The sequence below is a fragment of the Salarias fasciatus genome, chromosome 16 (assembly GCF_902148845.1).
Source record: "Salarias fasciatus chromosome 16, fSalaFa1.1, whole genome shotgun sequence".
NCBI classification, from domain to species: domain Eukaryota; kingdom Metazoa; phylum Chordata; class Actinopteri; order Blenniiformes; family Blenniidae; genus Salarias; species Salarias fasciatus.
Genome location: NC_043760.1, coordinates 19,349,943 through 19,368,804, shown reverse-complemented (window position 1 = coordinate 19,368,804; position 18,862 = coordinate 19,349,943). Strand labels below are relative to the sequence as shown.

The 18,862-nt window shown below is 39.7% G+C and overlaps 3 protein-coding genes across 7 annotated transcripts in view; all 3 read right to left on the bottom strand.

Annotated features, from left to right (window-relative positions):
* The window catches only part of abca12 (ATP-binding cassette, sub-family A (ABC1), member 12), a 78,465-nt gene extending 76,964 nt beyond the window's left edge, over window positions 1-1,501 (bottom strand). For 3 of the 5 annotated variants that reach the window (XM_030111441.1, XM_030111443.1, XM_030111442.1), the window contains exon 1: window positions 1,320-1,501. The gene's annotated coding sequence lies outside the window, so the exon portion shown is untranslated. The remainder of the gene's footprint in view (window positions 1-1,319) is intronic. The other 2 variants (XM_030111444.1, XM_030111446.1) reach the window with 1 other exon arrangement.
* Window positions 1,502-5,385: 3,884 nt separating this feature from the next.
* On the bottom strand, window positions 5,386-10,249 carry pofut2 (protein O-fucosyltransferase 2). Its single transcript, XM_030111386.1, has 9 exons — window positions 10,073-10,249; window positions 8,968-9,221; window positions 8,676-8,820; window positions 8,345-8,455; window positions 7,641-7,707; window positions 7,323-7,448; window positions 7,028-7,208; window positions 6,713-6,836; window positions 5,386-6,367 (listed from the first exon to the last, which is right to left on the bottom strand). The coding sequence occupies exons 1-9, from the start codon at window positions 10,246-10,248 to the stop codon at window positions 6,214-6,216; spliced, it is 1,338 nt and encodes a 445-aa protein (XP_029967246.1). The 5' UTR covers window position 10,249; the 3' UTR covers window positions 5,386-6,213.
* An 861-nt stretch (window positions 10,250-11,110) lies between these two features.
* Window positions 11,111-16,463, bottom strand: LOC115402817 (tubulin alpha-1C chain-like). The gene is made up of 4 exons (XM_030111384.1): window positions 16,338-16,463; window positions 12,927-13,161; window positions 12,604-12,752; window positions 11,111-12,310 (listed from the first exon to the last, which is right to left on the bottom strand). The coding sequence occupies exons 1-4, from the start codon at window positions 16,338-16,340 to the stop codon at window positions 11,336-11,338; spliced, it is 1,362 nt and encodes a 453-aa protein (XP_029967244.1). The 5' UTR covers window positions 16,341-16,463; the 3' UTR covers window positions 11,111-11,335.
* Window positions 16,464-18,862: the final 2,399 nt, after the last annotated feature.

The following is an 18,862-nucleotide window of genomic DNA, read 5'->3' as shown; positions in this document are numbered from 1 at the left end:
GTAAGATACAATAAAGATGAAACTTGAACAGTTTAAAGTAATTGATATTATTATTAAGAGGGTAAAATAAGATGTAATGACAGCTCCTGAAAAGAAGCAGCTTGTGATGGACCAAAATCACATGTACAGGACAATGTGATATCAGAAAGCAGCAATATTTTATTACCTTTTTTGTCCAAACAACAGAGAAATTACTAATGGTGAAACTGTACTCATATTACTCCTGTCATTTGAATCAACAATCAAACTTTTGAACTGTTGCGTAACCTCTATTTCCATAATTTCAACAGACATTACTCCTATTTATTGACTTACTTTTGTTGACACTTCAGATTTTAGTCACACTAAGTGTATCTGGGAAATATGCTTTAAATTTAGATATTTTTCAACAGAAAATGAAAGAAATCCTTGCACATTTTGACTGCAATAGAACATTGTGTTTTTAAAGGTATTTTTAAAAAACTGCAGAGTGAAAATAGACTGAATAGCTTTTTATAAAAGTTTTACTTGAGTAGACTTTAATAATAATGCTTTTAGTTGTAAATAACTACATACTGAATCCATGTACTAGTAGGTGTGCCTGAGCACTCTTTAGGGATTACTTGGTACTTTTGTTTGAGTATTTCAAAAGGAAGAATTTTACCTGTACTTGAGTACAAATGAAGTGACTGTAATTGTTCTTGAGGACATAGTTCCAGCACTCTTTTTAAAAAGTATTAATCCTGGTATCCTTTCAGGACTCATCCTGTAACTTGTAATGGAGCAGCAATAGTTGTTCTTCAGCACAGTTTCATTACCACGTAAAAGAAACAACTGACACTCTAATAAATTAATTAATTAATTAATTAATTAATTAATTAATTAATTAATTAATAAACAAATAAATAAATAAACTGAAATCAACAAATTCTCAAGTCTTCTTAAAAGTATCTTTAACTGTAAATTGAAAGTTACAAACTTCCAGATTATTCAGTTTATACACAACAGGGAGTTGCTCTTGAGAACAGAATATTGATTAACAATGCTTAAAACTGTAATTGAGTTTTAATTAAGCAATGTAACGCTAGTTTTAGCTAAGCACAACTTGTGGACGCACTTCTTTCTTCTGTAAAAAGCACCTTACATGTCGGTATTGAGAAGAGTTCTGCCTATAAAGGCAACATTTTTACTTATATTTGAGCACAGACCAGCAATGTTAATGTAGTTGCACTTGAGTGTAAATATCCATTCCTCTTTCCAACTATAAGCCATCCATGAATTACTTAAAAGCAGCATTCATTAAAACAAAACCGCTGATGACAGGAGGAACAGAGACCTACCTGCTGGAGGATGTTGCTGTAACTTGTCGCTATCTGTCTGTCGCTGGCAGGCTCGTGGAGAAACGCATGGCGCTGCTAACAGGACGCCTTTCCCATCAGTCGGCAGTTCAAGTACGAGTAAACAAAATCCAGAAAACCAAACGCAAAAGCCCTGCAACTTGCCGAACCGTGAATAGTGGCACCTTCACCTGTGTGAGCGCTGAGAAGTGAGCCGCTCCCCCTGAACGGGAGAGGAGCGAGTGGAGAGAGGGCGTGAGCTCCACGAGAGCGCCGACGCACGTGACCGCAGCAACTTCATCATTTTATTTCTTACATTTTCTTCATAAAGTCATTAAATTAAAAGAAGATATTTTACATTAATCAATTTATCGATGTAGTCATTACTATGTCTGCATACATTAATTTGCTCACTCCAGCATTTGAATGAAATGGTCGGTCTTATAAAACATGATTAAGTACATGATAAATGTGCTGCTGTGATGTTGTGCAACGTTTGTCTTTGTTGGAATATGATTAGGCCATTATCACTGCACGTGACTTCAAAATATAAAAGAAAACAAGGTGTTTGAGTACACAGGTAAAGCAAAGCAAGACAGATTTATCAAATTAATCCACTGAAACATTCCACAAATCAAATCAAATCAAATCAAATCAAACTTTATTTGTAGAGCACTTTTTCATATTTATAAAAACAACGCAAAGTGCTGAACAGTAAAAACAGTCATAAAAACAAAAGAATAAAAACTGCACCATCAATAAATATACACCACACACACACACACACACACACACACACACACACACACACACACACACACACGCGCAGTCTTGTATTTCTATCCTTGTGGGGACCGTCCATTGACACCCATTCATGTCTAGCCCCTAACCCTGACCCTTACCCTAACCCTAACCCACACCACAACAAAGCCTAACCCTAAAGAAATGTTTTTGCACTTTTACTTTTTTCAGTAACAACAACATGGTCAAGAAAACACTGTTTCTCCTACTTAGGACCGGAAAAAGGTCCCCACAAGGCACGTCGTTCCACGTTTTGCTATCCTTGTGGGGACATTTGGCCCCGACAAGGATAGAAATACAAGAACACACACACACACACACACACACACACACACACACACACACACACACACACACTCACTCTGAATTATTTGCACACAGCAGAGGAGACATGACATGGCACTAAGCATCATGGGAGAACACTACCAGTGGGGCTGTTCACACCAGGAGAAGGCGAAGGTCATTAACATTGGGGCCCCAGCGCTCGACCCCCGACCCCGCCAGACCAAGGGGAACCCGCACACCGAAGTGTGGAGACCCCCAGGCCAGCCAGGACCAGAGGACTCGAGCACAGTGACCCAAGCAGAGGACCAGGACCAACTCCCGGTGTGAAGAACCCCCCTGAGGAAACACTGGAGTTAAAACAGCTAAAGACATAAAAAGACATAATACAAAGTTAATAGTAAGATAAGATTATAAAGTAAAAAATTAAAATAAGTTAGAAGTACATAATAAAAATAGAACGAATAAATAGGATAAATAGATTAAAATAAAAATGATAATAAAAAATAAAAATGATGGAGATAAGAACAATAAAGGTTAGTTAAAAGCCAGATTAAAAAGGTGTGTTTTTAACCTCCCTTTAAAAATATCAACAGTCTCTGCAGTCCTGAGGTTCTCCAGCAGGCTGTTCCACAGGCGGGGGCTGTAATGGCTGAAGGCCGCCTCGCCATGGGTCTTTGTTCTAGCTTTGGGAACACACAATAAGGCACTGCCAGAGGACCTCAGGGCCCGCGAGGGTCGATACGGTAAAAACAGATCAGCTAAATAAGAAGGCACAAGACCATTAAGACATTTAAAAACTAATAAGAGAACTTTAAAATTGATCCTGAAGCGGACAGGGAGCCACAGTGCTTTACAAGGAAATCTAGATAGATAGATAGATGGATAGACAGATAGACATGGATTTCTATCCAATCAATTTCTCCTGTATTAATTTTAAAAAAACTATCAGTTTGAAAGTGTTAAACACATCAAAATCACATTCATTTTTTAGGATTTGAAGCTAATTATGATTATTTAAAGTAGTTACATTACATAAAATCTTATACAATACCGATACCAAACTCATGCACCAGGGTGTCAAACATTAGGTCAAAGGTGGCCTTTGATTTGTTGAAGGGACAACCTTTAATTTATTTTAGCCTGAAGCATTGTGGCAGACAATATATTTCAACAGATCTGGAAAACCAAATCAGCTTTTTTTTGTTGTTGTTGTGTTTCGGACATAAGAGTTTTATTACACCAAAATGTCTCAGTATTGAAATGGGACTGATGTCCCCTCCAAGTTATTTAAAAAAAAAAACAAGGTATAATGATTTTTTTCCAACGTATTTTATTCAATCTTGCATTTCCAGAAAGTACTTTAACTCTTATTGTTCAAACTTGTGTAGCATATGACACATTGATATTTGAAATTGACATGTTGATGGAGGATCTGTAAGGAAAAGTAAATCTGTGAGTAAAAACACAAGAAAAGAAATGTTCATGTATTATTCTTTATCGATCTTTACAGTGCATGCTGATTCACAATTGATAAGAGCAAACAAAGCATCAGCTCACACCAACAGGAGCACCGGCTTGGAGGTGTTGCTGTGGAGACATGAGTCTCCACAAGGAAAAGTCCTGCTGCGACCATGTGGCGGTGGCAATGTGACTCTTCCACAGGGAAAAAAGAGAAAAGACAAAAACACAAACTCCCCAGATACCTTACGTCTCATCATTACAACACACGCGCACACATATCCACAGCTTGTGATTTAAGACAACAACTTTTAACACTTTCAACTTTTAAACCTTTCAGGATTTTTTAAGATGTTGGAAGATACGTTGCAGCTCTGCGTGTTGTTTAATGCCATCCTCTTAGTACAAAGTGTCAGGACATTCTTGACGTTGCAAGATTCAGCGGGAGCCTGGTGCCTTTTTGAGGTGTACAAATAAGGGCAGACGGGACGCGTGACATGATAGCACTGTCAAGGATCAATGAGAACTAAATAAATGAGGTGGTCACACAGGTTCTCAAGCTTCACATGGAGAAACGTGTCAAAGTTGGCAGTAAGCAGAGTAATATACTCCTGAGAAGTACTGGTGTTAGGCTTGAATAAATACAGCAGACAATAGAGGACTTACAGTACAGCCCTGCCCTGTCCCTCTCTCGCTTTCTAAATTAAAGGAATAACACTCCATTTATTCTTATTTTTCCATGAGGTTTATTACGAAGTACTCAGATGGTATTAATGAAGGTCTGGTAAAAAACAAAGTTTTTTTTCAACTCTTGCAGGGACTTTCTTTAACATGTTTTTTAAGTATGCACTTCATATAGACCAGCTTCCATATCTCATTGCACATTGCACTGTATATTGACAATGACTTTCTACTGTTTTCTTTATTTCTGATGTCCTTGACCTAAAATATATTCTAACTCGGCTCCCATTCATTCCAAGAATTGATCATCACTCATTCATTCAATCGAGTTGAAGGCCATGCTCATCAATCCTTGAATATTACTCATGCAGTGCCATAATCAATGTTTTGCAAAGCTATTGGATGCTATCCAAAATGCTTCCCAGAAGCTTTCATTGTGTTTATTCTTATTTCTGAGTTTGAGTGTCTTTGCATCAACAATCAGGTCGTCATAAGTATTAATTAAAATATAGGTCATTGGGTGATTAAAAAAGGTGTTTCAGTTGGCTGCTTTGTATCACATAACATTTCTTTGCATTTTTTTTGTCTTATATTTAGTGTATTTAATACACTTCAGTGGTCAAATACATATTTATCTGTCTTTCGTCAGGTTTTACTCAACTCAAGGTCGTAGGCTGCAGCTGTCGATCCCAGCTATCGATGAGCGAAGGCAGCGTAAACGCTAAATTAATCAGGAGTTTCTGGAAATTTAGAGTTTAGACTTCATTTGAAAGATTGCAGGACACCAGAGAACACAGCAACACGCACACAGGCGTACCAACAGGGAGAATGTGAAAACTCCAAACAGAGAAGGCGCAAGTCCGACCCACACGCAACGAACAACTGCGTCGGCCAAATACACAGTCGGTATTAACAACAGAAGACTGAAATGGACTTTTAATATAGGGTTTTTTTTAAATGTTCAATAACTGTTTCACAATTATGCCTCCTTTTACTCCAACATTAATAAAGCACAGCATCTACTACAGCTTGTCAGGTGAAAATACATGTTATTTATTCAGCCTGTGTGCTTTGTGGTGAGAAACACCGAGTGTGCCAACAACTTTCTGAGATGTTTTTACAGAGCACTCTTGATAAAAAAAAGGCAATACTGTCACAATCTGATCAAAAACCTTGGGTATGTCTTCAGGATATCTGAAATAAGAAAAACAATTAAAACAATTCCATTATCTCTGTTCAGGAGCTCAATGTTTGACTCTAGAAAAGTTCATCTGATAAAACATCATCACGCACACTGGCACGCACACACGCACACACAGTCAACATTATGTGGTACATTTACCACCACGTGTGCTGGCTTTGAAAATAAATAACAGAAACCTTGTAAAACTTAGCTTGCTCACAATTTCAGCATAAAACGTGAAAATATATGACAATGAAACAGTTGAACATAACAGTAACACATGTTTGGCAGAAAAGTCTTGGCTTTTTTGAGCTCAAAGTTCAGCCACAGTGGTCACGACAGACCTGATTGCACAATATCCAAATTATCAAAGTTAAAAAAACAAAAAATAAAACAATAAAGGTTAAATATCTTGTCTACTCCATACAAATAAATGCCACTTTTAACACTGCTTTTGGCACTTGTGTGTAAGGAAACTCCAAGGACATGTCAATAAACTATCTTCCAGTGTGTGGGCTGCTCGCATTCTTTCTCCGAGTCCCCACAGAACCGGTTGTAAGTCGTTTTGGGGTCAAAGCCCAGGATCTCCCGCTCCTCGTGGATCCGGAAAGAGAAGGTGGACACTGACGTTCCAATAAAGACTCTGGAAACAAGCAGGAAAGTCAAAAGGTGAAAATTCCGCAAAGTCCATCGAGTGAATTCATGTGACTCCCGTGAGAAGAGCAGCCTGACCAGCTTTTCAAGTTCAAATATTTTCCATAGGCAGGTACATTCACTGGTATTCAGAATCGAAAGGTAAGCAAGGCAGGGAGTGGAGCAGGTTTTCAATACATTTTTTCAAGGAGGTTTTCCCCTTTTGAATGACATCTTCAATCTAATATTCAGAAGTATAAAACTTTTAGTATCTTATAATGTCACTGTAGTTCCGGACTATAGATGTTCCGATTTAAGAAACAAACAAACAAAAAAACTATGAGGATTGCAATACCTCGCATGAGCACAAATCCACTGATCAATGATGGCCACGCCGCCATCTTTAAAGAGCTCCAGGTCCTCCGGAGAAGGCTCGAAACGCACCATGTCAGGCAACAGCTTCTTCAGCTCCTTCAGTTCTTCAAGAGGATAAAGCAGAACTTATTTCAGTTGAATCAGAAATACAAACAAAACACATTTATTGGTATATTTACGAGATTGGGGGATTATTGCAGTGTTGTGCGCGCATGTGACGCAGGTGCAGGGTAAATCCTGCACACGCCACCAGTCCATCACAGATCAAAAACACACAGAGGTAAATCATTCCTACCTTCATCATCTGCATCAGTTGCAACAAACACCTTGTTGAGCTTGTGTTTCTTCATCAGCTGTTGCATTTTTTTTACTGCCCCTTTGAGGGTGGGCACGTCCTCTCTGTGACCCCAGATGAAATCCTTCCTGCGCAGGTGGACGCCCAAGTACGGCCCACCTTTAGCCGAGCCCAGCTTGGCCTGAGGAGGAAACAAAAAAAAAAAAAAAAAACAGGAGACAATGACTTTTATTAGTGCATGTAAATTTCCACAAGCGTCACCATAATTATATGGCAGTCAGATGTGTTTAGTCACCTTCATGCGAGTCCAGTCCTCGCTGTATCCTGTGTTGTCTCGGTCGTCAGTGGAGTTGAGGTGCTTCGCCCTGAAGTCATCTCCAATTAATCTGAGGTGCTTCGCAAAAACCATACTGCGACGGGTCTACATCACACGCACACACACACAGAATGTTGCATAAATCAATCACTCAAAAAATGTAATTCCATGTTAAACCTTATTCTCAATTATGAAATGACAGAAATCTTACATCTAATCACAAAAAAGTGGAAAACAGTGTTCACTAACCCCTGGCGCCAACATTTCTCATACCAAGTATGTTATTACATGACTTACGTCCCAGTAATCCTTCCCCGCATAGTGATCATGAAGGAGTGTCTCTGCTCGGTCGAGCATGACTGAGCTGCAAAAAGAAAAGATATCAGGCTTAACTAAGAGTCGCCACTTCACTGTAAATAATACCACAATCAATGAACAAAGGAGTCGGATCACATTTCAGCAGAAGGTTGTGAACTTCAGTTGTTTGCTCGGAAAGTTTCTGCCTCATTCTCGCGAATTAATTTGACAAACACATTACATAAACGCTGCGTAATACTCCCAAACTCATCTGTCACTGGGTGTGTTAGTGTGCAATCTCCACAGAAAGAACAATGGAATTTTCAATTCAGGCATAACTTTAGAGCGTCACTTCTAAATCAAAAAAATATGTGTATACAAACAAATGAAACTTTTATCATTCAAGGCGAACTAAACCTGTAGCCATAGATGAAGGAAACAGGAAGAATGACTTTTTGGCATCGGCAGTGAAGATTTGGCAAATTGATCAAGTAACCCACAATCCCAGCTCTGCTTCTCATTCTAAAAATGCATGTTCTTTACAAATGTGACGCCATCTAAAAGGGAAATATGCAGGCTTTTTAAACGTACGGCATTCATCATCAACCGGGATTAATACAACAAAGAAATATGTAACCAAACATATACACTCCTTCGTTTGTTTGAGTGTGGTGTGTTTATAGAATGTTGCCGTGTAGACTCACGTCACTGTGATGTTTTTCTGAAGAACGGGAGCCATAATGGAGGCGTGGCCCTGTGCTGATATGCATGTTACTTTTCGAGCTCTTGTCTCTTCGTAGCCCCAAAACCAACCCCTGGGAAGCAGGAGAGATGAATGAAAAAGAGAGGAAAATGTCCAATTATTAACAGTTAAGTACAAAACTCACCTTTTTTTAACTAATGACTTGTTATGTTTCTGTTCCAATAATATAAAGGCTTCAAGTATTTCTCCTTGATATATGTAATCAAAATTTTACATGTTACTTTCATGAGCTGTGTAGAAAGATGTGAGGATTTTTTTTTTTTTTTTTTTACCTGTAGTAGCCCTGTTTATCTTTGGAATACATCAGCTTCTCAATGCATGGCCGTTCATCAACTTTTTCCTCCCATTTTCCATCAGTCCATCCCTCCGCATAGTTTTGTAATATCAGGACCTGGTCTATGAACGGGCCTCCATTCTCTATATGCAAAGGAAGAATCAGAATTAGCATTAAAACATGTAAAACCAATCAGTCTTTCATGCACCGCGTAGTAAATAATTGCTTTTCTAAATGATTGTCTTTTTCAAAATGTTCTCTTCTCTGCATCACCAAGTGTAAATGCTCACCAGCAATGAACTCCTCATATTCAATGACAGGTACATTTGCCTGCAGACTCGTGAGACTGAAGAATTCTCCCCATGGGATGCGAATCTGGTGGATGTTGGGACTCTGCCAGTGGTAGAGGCGACCCCATGGGGGAAGAACCAAGACCCAGTCGTCCCCATTCTTCCTCAAAGTCTTCACCAGGGAGGCCATGCGGATGTAGACATCTCTTCGGAGATTAAAACCCTCAGGAGGGTTCACATCATACAAGAGGTAGCTGAGATGACAAGAGGGGACAGAAGAAAAAGCTCTGAATGAAAAAAAGAAGTGCCATGCTCTTCATTCGGTGGCTTCAGTTTATCAAATAATCTCGTCGGATATTCTGAGCAACGTCTGTGATAGCCGTATTAAGGGGCCATAAATTCACATCATATTTATGGTTTTCAAGTGTGGGAGGAAATCAGAGTATCTCGAGAAAACCCATACACACTTGGAAGAATATGCAAACTCCACATGGAAAGGCCCCAGTCAGTATTTGAACCTGGACCATCTCTCAGTGAGGTGAGAATGATAACTACTGCTGGACCCCAGTGTCAAATAGATTTATTCATTTATGCATTTCCAAGCTTTAACATGTAAATGCTATATTTACTATGTTGTGTAGAGCAATGTTACAATTCATAAATAAATAAAATGCATATTTTGACACAACTTGTAAATAACACGCAGCAGTTTGTGTTGAATGAAGAAAAGCTGAATGAAATGTGTGTTATATTCATAAATTTCGTGTCGTTCATCTTCATAAATTGTTTTATCTATATAATGTTGTGTTTAAGAGTATGTAGCAACTTGAAACCCATTTAATGAACCAGTGTAACAGCAATCGTTGCTGTAGTGTTTTGGTGTCTAGATTGAAGAAGCGGTTTGAGGCACTCGGACCTGAAAAAATAATTGGACTGGCAACTTTTACAGGGCTTCCAGGTGAGTATCGAGAACACTGGTAACACGGGAGAAAGCGAAAATCCGAAAGATTTGTTGATCGTAGCTTCTGTCGAGTCGTACAATGTGAAGCTATCCATCATCAGAATCACGTTAGCATAGCTATGTGGAGCATAACAGCGGACTCACCGGAGGTCTCTCGCGGCGGCAACGGGCGCGGTGGGCGTGTGGCTGGCACTGAACACATTGTCACCGCTCGCCGTTTCAAATGCTGCGAAAGCGGCGAAAGTAGAAAGAAAGAATGTGCTAAAAGAATGCGTGGAAGTAAGCGATAATAGTGGTATATGCAGTGCAACGTGCGCCATATTTCTTCTCAGCCACGCACTTCCGGAAGGCAAAACAGCGTCCGTCCAGTCGCCTAGCAACCACAGGGAGGAGGAGAATAACTCACGTTGATATTAAATTCAAGTCAGGGTAGAGAGATTGACTTCACACATATTTAACACGTATTTAATGTTATTTTTCTGATTCTAAATTTGCGTTTTAGAAGCAGAATTTACACGTAATTTACACAACAGTCGTACTGGAATCCGATTGGCCACGTCTCTCCCTTCAGTTGTCATTGGTTGTCACGAGATGTCATTCACTGAAGTAAATGGCTCATTCGAAACAAGAGTACTCATTAACTTTGTTAATATCATTTCTCTAAAAGATTGAAGAAGTATATGGTGTGAGATTAATCAAATACTGAAGGATCGACTAATACCCACCATCTTTAATCCGGTCACCGCTGCATCATTGTACTTCCTGACAAAAACGCCAGGGGGCAGATTAGACCTGGGTTTGATTTAGTAACACATGACGTGCTTCTTACTTTCAGTGTGGAGACTGGAAATATAGTGATAAGATTTTCCAAGCAAAATGAAATATTCTGCACTACTTGTGACAAAAACATTGGCCAAGAAAGTACAGCAAACTTAACTTAGATTGTAATAATCACAAATTTGTATTTTAATATGACTTACATTATCCAAATTGAATACTCCGTTTTTCATGCTAAGAGTACTTCAAGAATTAACTGCCTTTTCTCTCATTCTTCTGTTAAGAGATCTACTTTCAGAGAAGTCTGAATGAAACTGATCAGAGGAACTTAAACATTATTGCAGAGCAACTGATCAAACACAAACATTACTGGCTGTTATCTTTAATAACACTGAACGCAGCTTGTATTCAGAAAGTGTTTATTCAACATGGTTAAAAATTATACTCATGCACATCTGTCAAATGCAGCAAACATTGGGCACAACTAAGAACTTGGAATGCAAGTTCAGGTCATCTTAAAAAAATGAGAACAAAATTAAAGGAGAACAACCCAAACACTTCTGAATAAAACATTGGATATACCCTTTGAAAATAAATATCCCAGGTAAACGAGGTAAAGCGAGTTACATTTTAGTATTCTTCTCCCTCCTCATCCTCTTCAGTGGAGTCGTGCCCCACCTCTTCATAATCTTTCTCCAGGGCAGCCATGTCCTCTCTGGCCTCGGAGAACTCTCCCTCTTCCATTCCCTCTCCGACATACCAGTGCACAAAGGCTCTCTTGGCGTACATGAGGTCAAACTTGTGGTCCAGTCGGGCCCAGGCCTCAGCGATGGCTGTGGTGTTGCTCAGCATGCACACAGCCCTCTGCACCTTGGCCAGGTCTCCTCCAGGAACCACAGTGGGAGGCTGGTAGTTGATGCCCACCTTGAAGCCTGTGGGGCACCAGTCCACAAACTGGATGGTGCGTTTGGTCTTGATGGTAGCAATAGCCACGTTGACATCTTTGGGCACCACATCGCCGCGGTACAGCAGACAGCAGGCCATGTATTTACCATGACGTGGATCGCACTTCACCATCTGATTGGCTGGCTCGAAGCAGGCGTTGGTGATCTCTGCAACAGACAGCTGCTCATGGTAGGCCTTCTCAGCAGAGATGACCGGAGCATAGGTGGCCAGAGGGAAGTGGATACGGGGATATGGCACCAAGTTGGTTTGGAACTCGGTCAGGTCGACATTCAGAGCTCCATCAAAGCGGAGGGAGGCTGTGATGGAGGACACAATCTGGCTGATAAGGCGGTTGAGATTGGTGTAAGAGGGGCGCTCAATATCCAGGTTCCTGCGGCAGATATCATAGATGGCCTCGTTGTCCACCATGAAGGCACAGTCAGAGTGCTCCAAGGTGGTATGAGTGGTCAGGATGGAGTTGTAGGGCTCAACCACTGCTGTGGAAACCTGGGGTGCTGGGTAGATGGCAAACTCAAGCTTAGACTTTTTACCAAAGTCAACAGAGAGCCTCTCCATCAGCAGGGAGGTGAAACCAGAGCCAGTTCCTCCACCGAAGGAGTGGAAGACCAAGAATCCTTGGAGACCACTGCATTGGTCAGCCTGTAAATGCAAACACATAAATGCTCGTCAGATAAAATTTTCTAGTTATGCAAGTTATTGCCTTGGGACTGTTAGGTATTTCCCTCAAAGCTTAAATAATGAATTATTTACGCCCAATGTTTGTTCATAAATATTTTTCAAATTGACACAAAGTAATACTTTATAATTCAGCTATATTACATTAAAAAGCTTCAGTCACTCAGATTTTCCTAGAACACAGTGAAACAGCAGCTTAACAAGTCAGAGGGGTTATGCAGTTAATTTGGAAATTGTTTTGATATCCAAACCCTTACCAATTTGCGGATCCGGTCCAGAACCAGATCAATGATCTCTTTTCCGATGGTGTAGTGTCCACGGGCGTAGTTGTTAGCTGCATCCTCCTTTCCCGAGATCAGTTGCTCAGGGTGGAAAAGCTGGCGGTATGTTCCTGTTCGCACTTCATCTGTAAAATGCAATTTTAATTTTTAAACAGGTGTAAAATAATCCAACTGCTGAGGTGAAATTTACATGCACGGCCATATCATTACATATCAACACCTCACTCAATCAAAATGTCAAGCTGAAACTGCCATTCTTATGACTGAAAACATCAACTCAGCATTTTTACAACACTGACCGATGACAGTGGGCTCCAGGTCAACAAAGACCGCTCTGGGGACGTACTTCCCACACCTGGTATCACTAAAGAATGTGGTGAAGGAGTCATCGTGGGCTTGTCTGGACTGAGTATCGGCATTCTGGGAAGGCATCTGGCCATCTGGCTGGATGTTGTGCTCCAGACAGTAGAGCTCCCAGCAGGTGTTCCCCATCTGGACGCCAGCCTGGCCTACGTGCACAGAAATGCATTCACGCTGCAAGAATCAAAAGAAGAAAAGCAGAAGCATTAAAATGAAACCTCATACATACGTCTGTGGGCGTTATTTGCACTTTTTGCCACTAGATGGAAACCAAGAGTTAATGAAGAAAGATTTCAGACTCAAACTGCAGCTGTCACTGGAGCTCATGTGACTGCAACAGTCATGAGCTCCAGGCTGGGATCATGAGCTGAAATTGACATTGAGGTCAGAGAACTACCAAGCATTTGATATGTGGAAAATGAAGATGACCTCAATAACAAGTCACCAGTGTGTTTGCCGAAGCAAGCCTCCACAGCTTTCAAACCATCACTGTTTTTTTGTTTTGTTTTTTTTCAGTGGATGAATGCATCTACAGTCAAACACAGCACAACATCTGTTCATCAAAAGGCCAACTTTGCATCTACTTATCATATATTTGTTTTGTTCATATGTGTCACTTGTTTGTCTTTTTTGTAAAGTAAGCCTAGTATTAGTGTAAAAAAAAAAATTAAATGTCAAATAATTACCACAAAAATCCAAAGAATAGATATCTTTCTTTGTCCATGTGTATATGACTGTTTATAAGATTGTAAATAATTAGAATTGGGAAAGTGACAACATATACCTACAAATTGCGTTAATATTTTCTCATCTTACCATAGGGATACAAAAGCTAATCTTTGGGAGATCCATACTCATAAGTCATGAAATGATGAATTAGAAATAATACAGCTAAACCAGACCACCTTTCATTTGACCCCATTGCACAGAACACAAACAGGCTGCGACATATGCTGCACTTTATGTCAGATTTCTATTTATACATTTCACCTAACTTTCCCCTTCCCACCGGTCAGCTTATGCGAGTGAAACGGATCTATAGTGTTGACCAGTAACATTTTTCGGGCTTGTTGAGTTTCACTTACAGAAATCTATTACATACTTTGATACCTCAACCTTTCCCCTTTGCTCCCCATCTTTCAAGCATGACCCCTCCCCAGACACACTGGCTGTTTCCAGGTCAGCAGCGCTCTCTGCGGCGGCTATTTTGGGCTCCTCATGCTAACCTGACACCGAGCTGTAAAAGCTGACTGCTCCTGTCAATACCGACTTATCAGCACCCCCAAAAAACAGTGACTACACCAAGGCGGAACTTCACAACCCTGCCTAATGAATTAACTCCTTGTCAAATATATTGCGTGATTGGACTGTTGAGTCGTTGGGTGCATGAGTAATAGTCTCAAAGACAAAGGCTTCCTCAAACTGTCAAGGTGTGTCTGTGTTCGACAGGAACAAGGGCTTGTCTGAGCAGCCATCTCGCCGACTCGGAAATCCAGTTTTGTAGCAAAACCGAAGGTAAAAACAAACAGGGAATTCTGCCAGAAGCAGATGGCAGAAGTGGAAACTTGTTCAGAGAAAGAGACAGAGACACTGAAATCAAGCTTTTCAGGTCACATGGTATGGGAGGAGAAGACACTCACTGTCTCAATGTCATGCTGCAAACTCCCCACAACATTTCTGAATGGAGAATTTACTGATGTCCTGTACAATTCCAAACTAAAATACCTGTCAAGTATTGATATTTTACATCCTAAATGAAATTTTCATGTTTAATGTTTTCACAAGAAAAGAATAAAGAAAAATCAAGCTGTATGCTTACATTGGACAAAATATATGAATACTGGTCTGGATGAGCATATCCAGTTTGCAAAAGAATAGCAAGATATGACTTTGAGAAAATTTAGTCACCTCATGTTACTTTAAGAGCAAAACTAAGAACAAAAACACAGTGGCAGACATAAAAGCAAGCCTCGTCGGTCACTGAACTCAACCTTTCCTCCTGTGGCCCATAAAAAGTGTAATCTGTACATGAACACAGAATGCAAGACAGTTTTTATAAGATAAATAATTGTCTTTTCTGTGGTATTGCTCCTGTCTGATCAGGCCCTTTCTGACTAGCTGCGGTTTCCCTTCAGGTTCATGTTATTTTTACATTGTACAAAAATACCAAGGTGTCAGCCGCATATAGTTCAAAACCAACAAGCCAAAAATTGAAAGATTGTTGACATGTTTGTGGGATACCTTGCTCAGAGAGGAACAAATACTTTTATTCACAACAGTTACAGATATTGTGAAATCTACTAAGAATAAGAAGCTGTGGAAGTGCCACTTTTGTGCAATTTTGTGAACCGATATAGATTTTACTACTTTTTTGCTGATAAATATAACCGTCTTTAATCATTTTTAGTTTTTAGACAGATACATTAACTTGGGGCCAGTCGTCATATTAAAAAATGCACTGTGTATTTTCAGGATTATAAGGTGATAGCGATCTACAAATCAGGATTAATTCAGCATTCAGAGCAGGGTGGGTACAGTTTCACAAGTGCTCAGTACACAATGATTCTGTTTGGTTTTTATATAAACAGCACTGACAGCGCTTGCAAGCTGTGTTGATCTAAGCCAGTGCAAACAGAACACAGGGTCAATGTGTGTTCACCACCTGAGTTTCCTGTGTGTGAAACATACATTTAAAAACAAAAAAAAAAAAGTACCAACTTCAAAATTCACAGCAAGCTGTTGAAGATAAAGGAGTCGTAAAGGTTGAACCTTTTATTTTTCAACAATACTACTGACCATTTTTTGAATGGGCACTGAGCTGTTAGTAATTAGTCAAGACTGAATTTGGGAGGGAATTTTTTTTTCCCCTTTGCCCTGGAGGATGACATGTCTCAAACTGAACTGACTTGTTGTCATATGCACTATGAGACACACCTTAATTCCTCACAGGCTGCATTTTTTTCCTAAGTCGGTGAACACACCTTCAGTAGCAGGGAGAAGTTAGTGAACACTTAATTTTTTTAAACAATTTTTTTAAGCACAGAGCAGTTTTATAATGAAAACAGATACACTTGTGTCCTTTCTAGCTTTTAACTCGTGCTCAAAGTACGAATCTAATCATCACCACCTGCTTTTCCAGGGCAGCAGCCAGAGGAGAGCAAAATCTATTTCTGGTCTGGGCCTGCTGCTGGGAGAGGCCTCAGAGTTAACACAGCAGGTAACCTGACACATTCACATGCTACAAGCATCACACGTGAAGGAAAACACTCTAAAAAATATTAATGCGCAAGCAACAGAAGGGAGTTTAGCCTGAAAAAGCCCCTCCAGTCAGCTGACAGAACCATACTCACCATTGTGGAGTCTTTGCAGGGTTTGGCAAATAAAACAACAGAAAGTTGGAGGTGATTTAAAAGTAGCGCGAAGCCCCTCACAGCGGCCTTCAATGTGGTCTCAGTGAGTGAGTGATACCTGGTGGGCAAGAGCTGACACGCTTTATCCTCCTGCAAGCCACGCCCACCTGTGGCGTGGGTTGCACGCGCTGCTGCCAACGATGCTGCGTTCATGTAACTGGGAATTCTCAGCGTTGCAGTGTGGGAAAGCATTCTTCCTCTTCTTCACATGGCAATGAAAAAACCAGCTGCATGGCCGCTTCCGACACTCGGACACATTTATCACACACATTTAAAATGAAATTTAGGTTATACAATATATTTCACTATATATTCATGCAAACTTACTGTGTAACTTTTACATTTTTGTTTTTTTTTTTTTCAGAAAAGTAGTGAAGAAAGTCAGGGTAATTCGAACTTGTCCCAACATGGAGAATAGGAATGGCCAGCTTTAATTGTTGTGGATGCTAACTTCATTTGGATTTATTACAGTTTCAAAAATTATTATCGTCATTTTTACTTGTTATTATGATATTTTTTATGATATTACACATGCCATGGGGTTGCTGAGCATTGTGATCATAATCCATCCATCAATCAATCTTCTATATCACCATATTGTGGCAGATTGCTGGAGTCAATTAATTGACTAAGGGCAGGATATGCCCTGGACTGGTCATCAGTCCAGAGGGCAAAACACACATGCACGCACACACACACACACACCTATGGTAAATTTAGGATCATCAATTAGCCTCACATCAATGTTTCTGTCTGGACTGTGGGAGGAAATCACAGTACCTGGAGGAAACCCATGCACACATGGGGGTAACACACAAACTCCACATAATAATAACTGAATCCACAACCTTCCCACTCAAGAGCACTGACTATTGCACTGCATGCATCCCCACTTTAATTATTGTGGATGTCAAATTAATTTATTGCTGTTATTATGAAGACGTTGGTGAAACATGGCACATGCGTTAATTTTGTTAAGAATTGTATGTGGTTGTGCCAAATTTTAACCAGCGGCATATTAGCTGCAATTTCTCTCGAGACAGGTGTCATCTGTGCTTACCACGAACAGTGTTTCAGAAGAAGATCACAATGTTCACACGATCACACGATTTTATTGTTTTTGTGCTTCTGAGTCACAAATGATAGGAATAGAGACAACATCTGGCCTGTCAGTTGGCCTTGGTGTAAAGGAGTCTCTGTCAAATATCCTTCAGCTTCAGGCTGAATATGCTGAAATGGTTTGCCTGAATAGCTGAGGGGAAAATATTTGCATTGAAATACCGTACTCAAGAGAAAACACCACACAGAAAGGCGTCGCCGGCCAGCATTCAGTGAGGACTGTAACGACTGCAGCTCCATACAACCACTGTTATCTTTAATCAGTCTGATTTCTTTCATACCAACAACCTCTATGTGTGCTTTATCTTATTTTTTGTTTCTTGAATTTAGTCTTGTCTAATTTGGTATGTCTTAGAATTTTGTCCACTTTTCAACATGTTTTGGGTAGTTTTTGTTATTTCTTCTTGCCCACTTGTTTGAAATAAAAGTTTTATTGTAACTCAATCAAGAGTGAGTTTATAAGCCTGCTACATAAACTCTGCTGACTCAACTGAGGCTTTCTCATAATTTAGGACACCTTTAATTTAAAAAAAAGAATTACCTTGTAGGCTTTCTGTTGAAAATATAAAACTATGGGTTTTTTCCCAATGCAATACAAAAATATTAACTTTTATTAATCATTCTGAAAATCAGGTCTGTTGTCAAAGAACTGGCACAATTACTCATGCGTGCATATGGCATTAGACACACAGGATTAATGATTAATCTCAACAAACTGAAAAGGAATTCACACTATCTGTCACTTAAAGAAATAGCTGCTAAATATTTTTGCTGTATGCTGGGGACACTGAACTTTAAGGTTATATTGATCAGTACTTCAAGTTAAGACTTCCAAGTGAACGCACCATCAGGCAAACTCCTCAAGGAGGTACTGGTGGTTGTGCCTGTTGAGCCTGTTCTGTTTTCCCTTCAGTTCATCTGATGCTGTTATTATCAGATTCATCTGGAAAAACAAGACTCATTACCTGTGCAGATCATAGTTGGTTAGAGAATATGTTCATGGCGGTTTAAGAGCTATAAAATTTGAATTTCTTATTGCAGCATTTAGAATCAAGACTAGTTCTCAGTCTCAGTCAATCTGTTACCATATCTCTAATAAGTTGTTGAATTGCCTTTTTGCTTAAATTTGAAGTGTCCAAAATCGCTATGAAGCGATCTACAAGCAGGCATTACTGTGTGGAGAAATTATCTTTACCCACAACTATTCAACTCATAATTCTCTAATATGGAACAGCAGGGTTGTCTCTACAAATAGAAAACACATTTTGTTTTAATCATGTCAGGCCAGACAGCATGAACAGAACTTTTTTTTTATTTTTATTTTATTTTTTAACTTATACATATTG

Coding starts and splice junctions, on each gene's coding strand:
- pofut2 (XM_030111386.1), bottom strand. CDS start 10,248: ATGGCGCACGTTGCACTGCATATACCACTATTATCGCTTACTTCCACG. Junction 8,456..8,675: donor GATAAACAGGGCTACTACAG/GTAAAAAAAAAA, acceptor CCTGCTTCCCAG/GGGTTGGTTTTGGGGCTACG. Junction 7,708..8,344: donor CAGAAAAACATCACAGTGAC/GTGAGTCTACAC, acceptor TTCTTTTTGCAG/CTCAGTCATGCTCGACCGAG.
- LOC115402817 (XM_030111384.1), bottom strand. Junction 12,753..12,926: donor CCTGGAGCCCACTGTCATCG/GTCAGTGTTGTA, acceptor TGCATTTTACAG/ATGAAGTGCGAACAGGAACA. Junction 12,311..12,603: donor TGGACCGGATCCGCAAATTG/GTAAGGGTTTGG, acceptor TTGCATTTACAG/GCTGACCAATGCAGTGGTCT.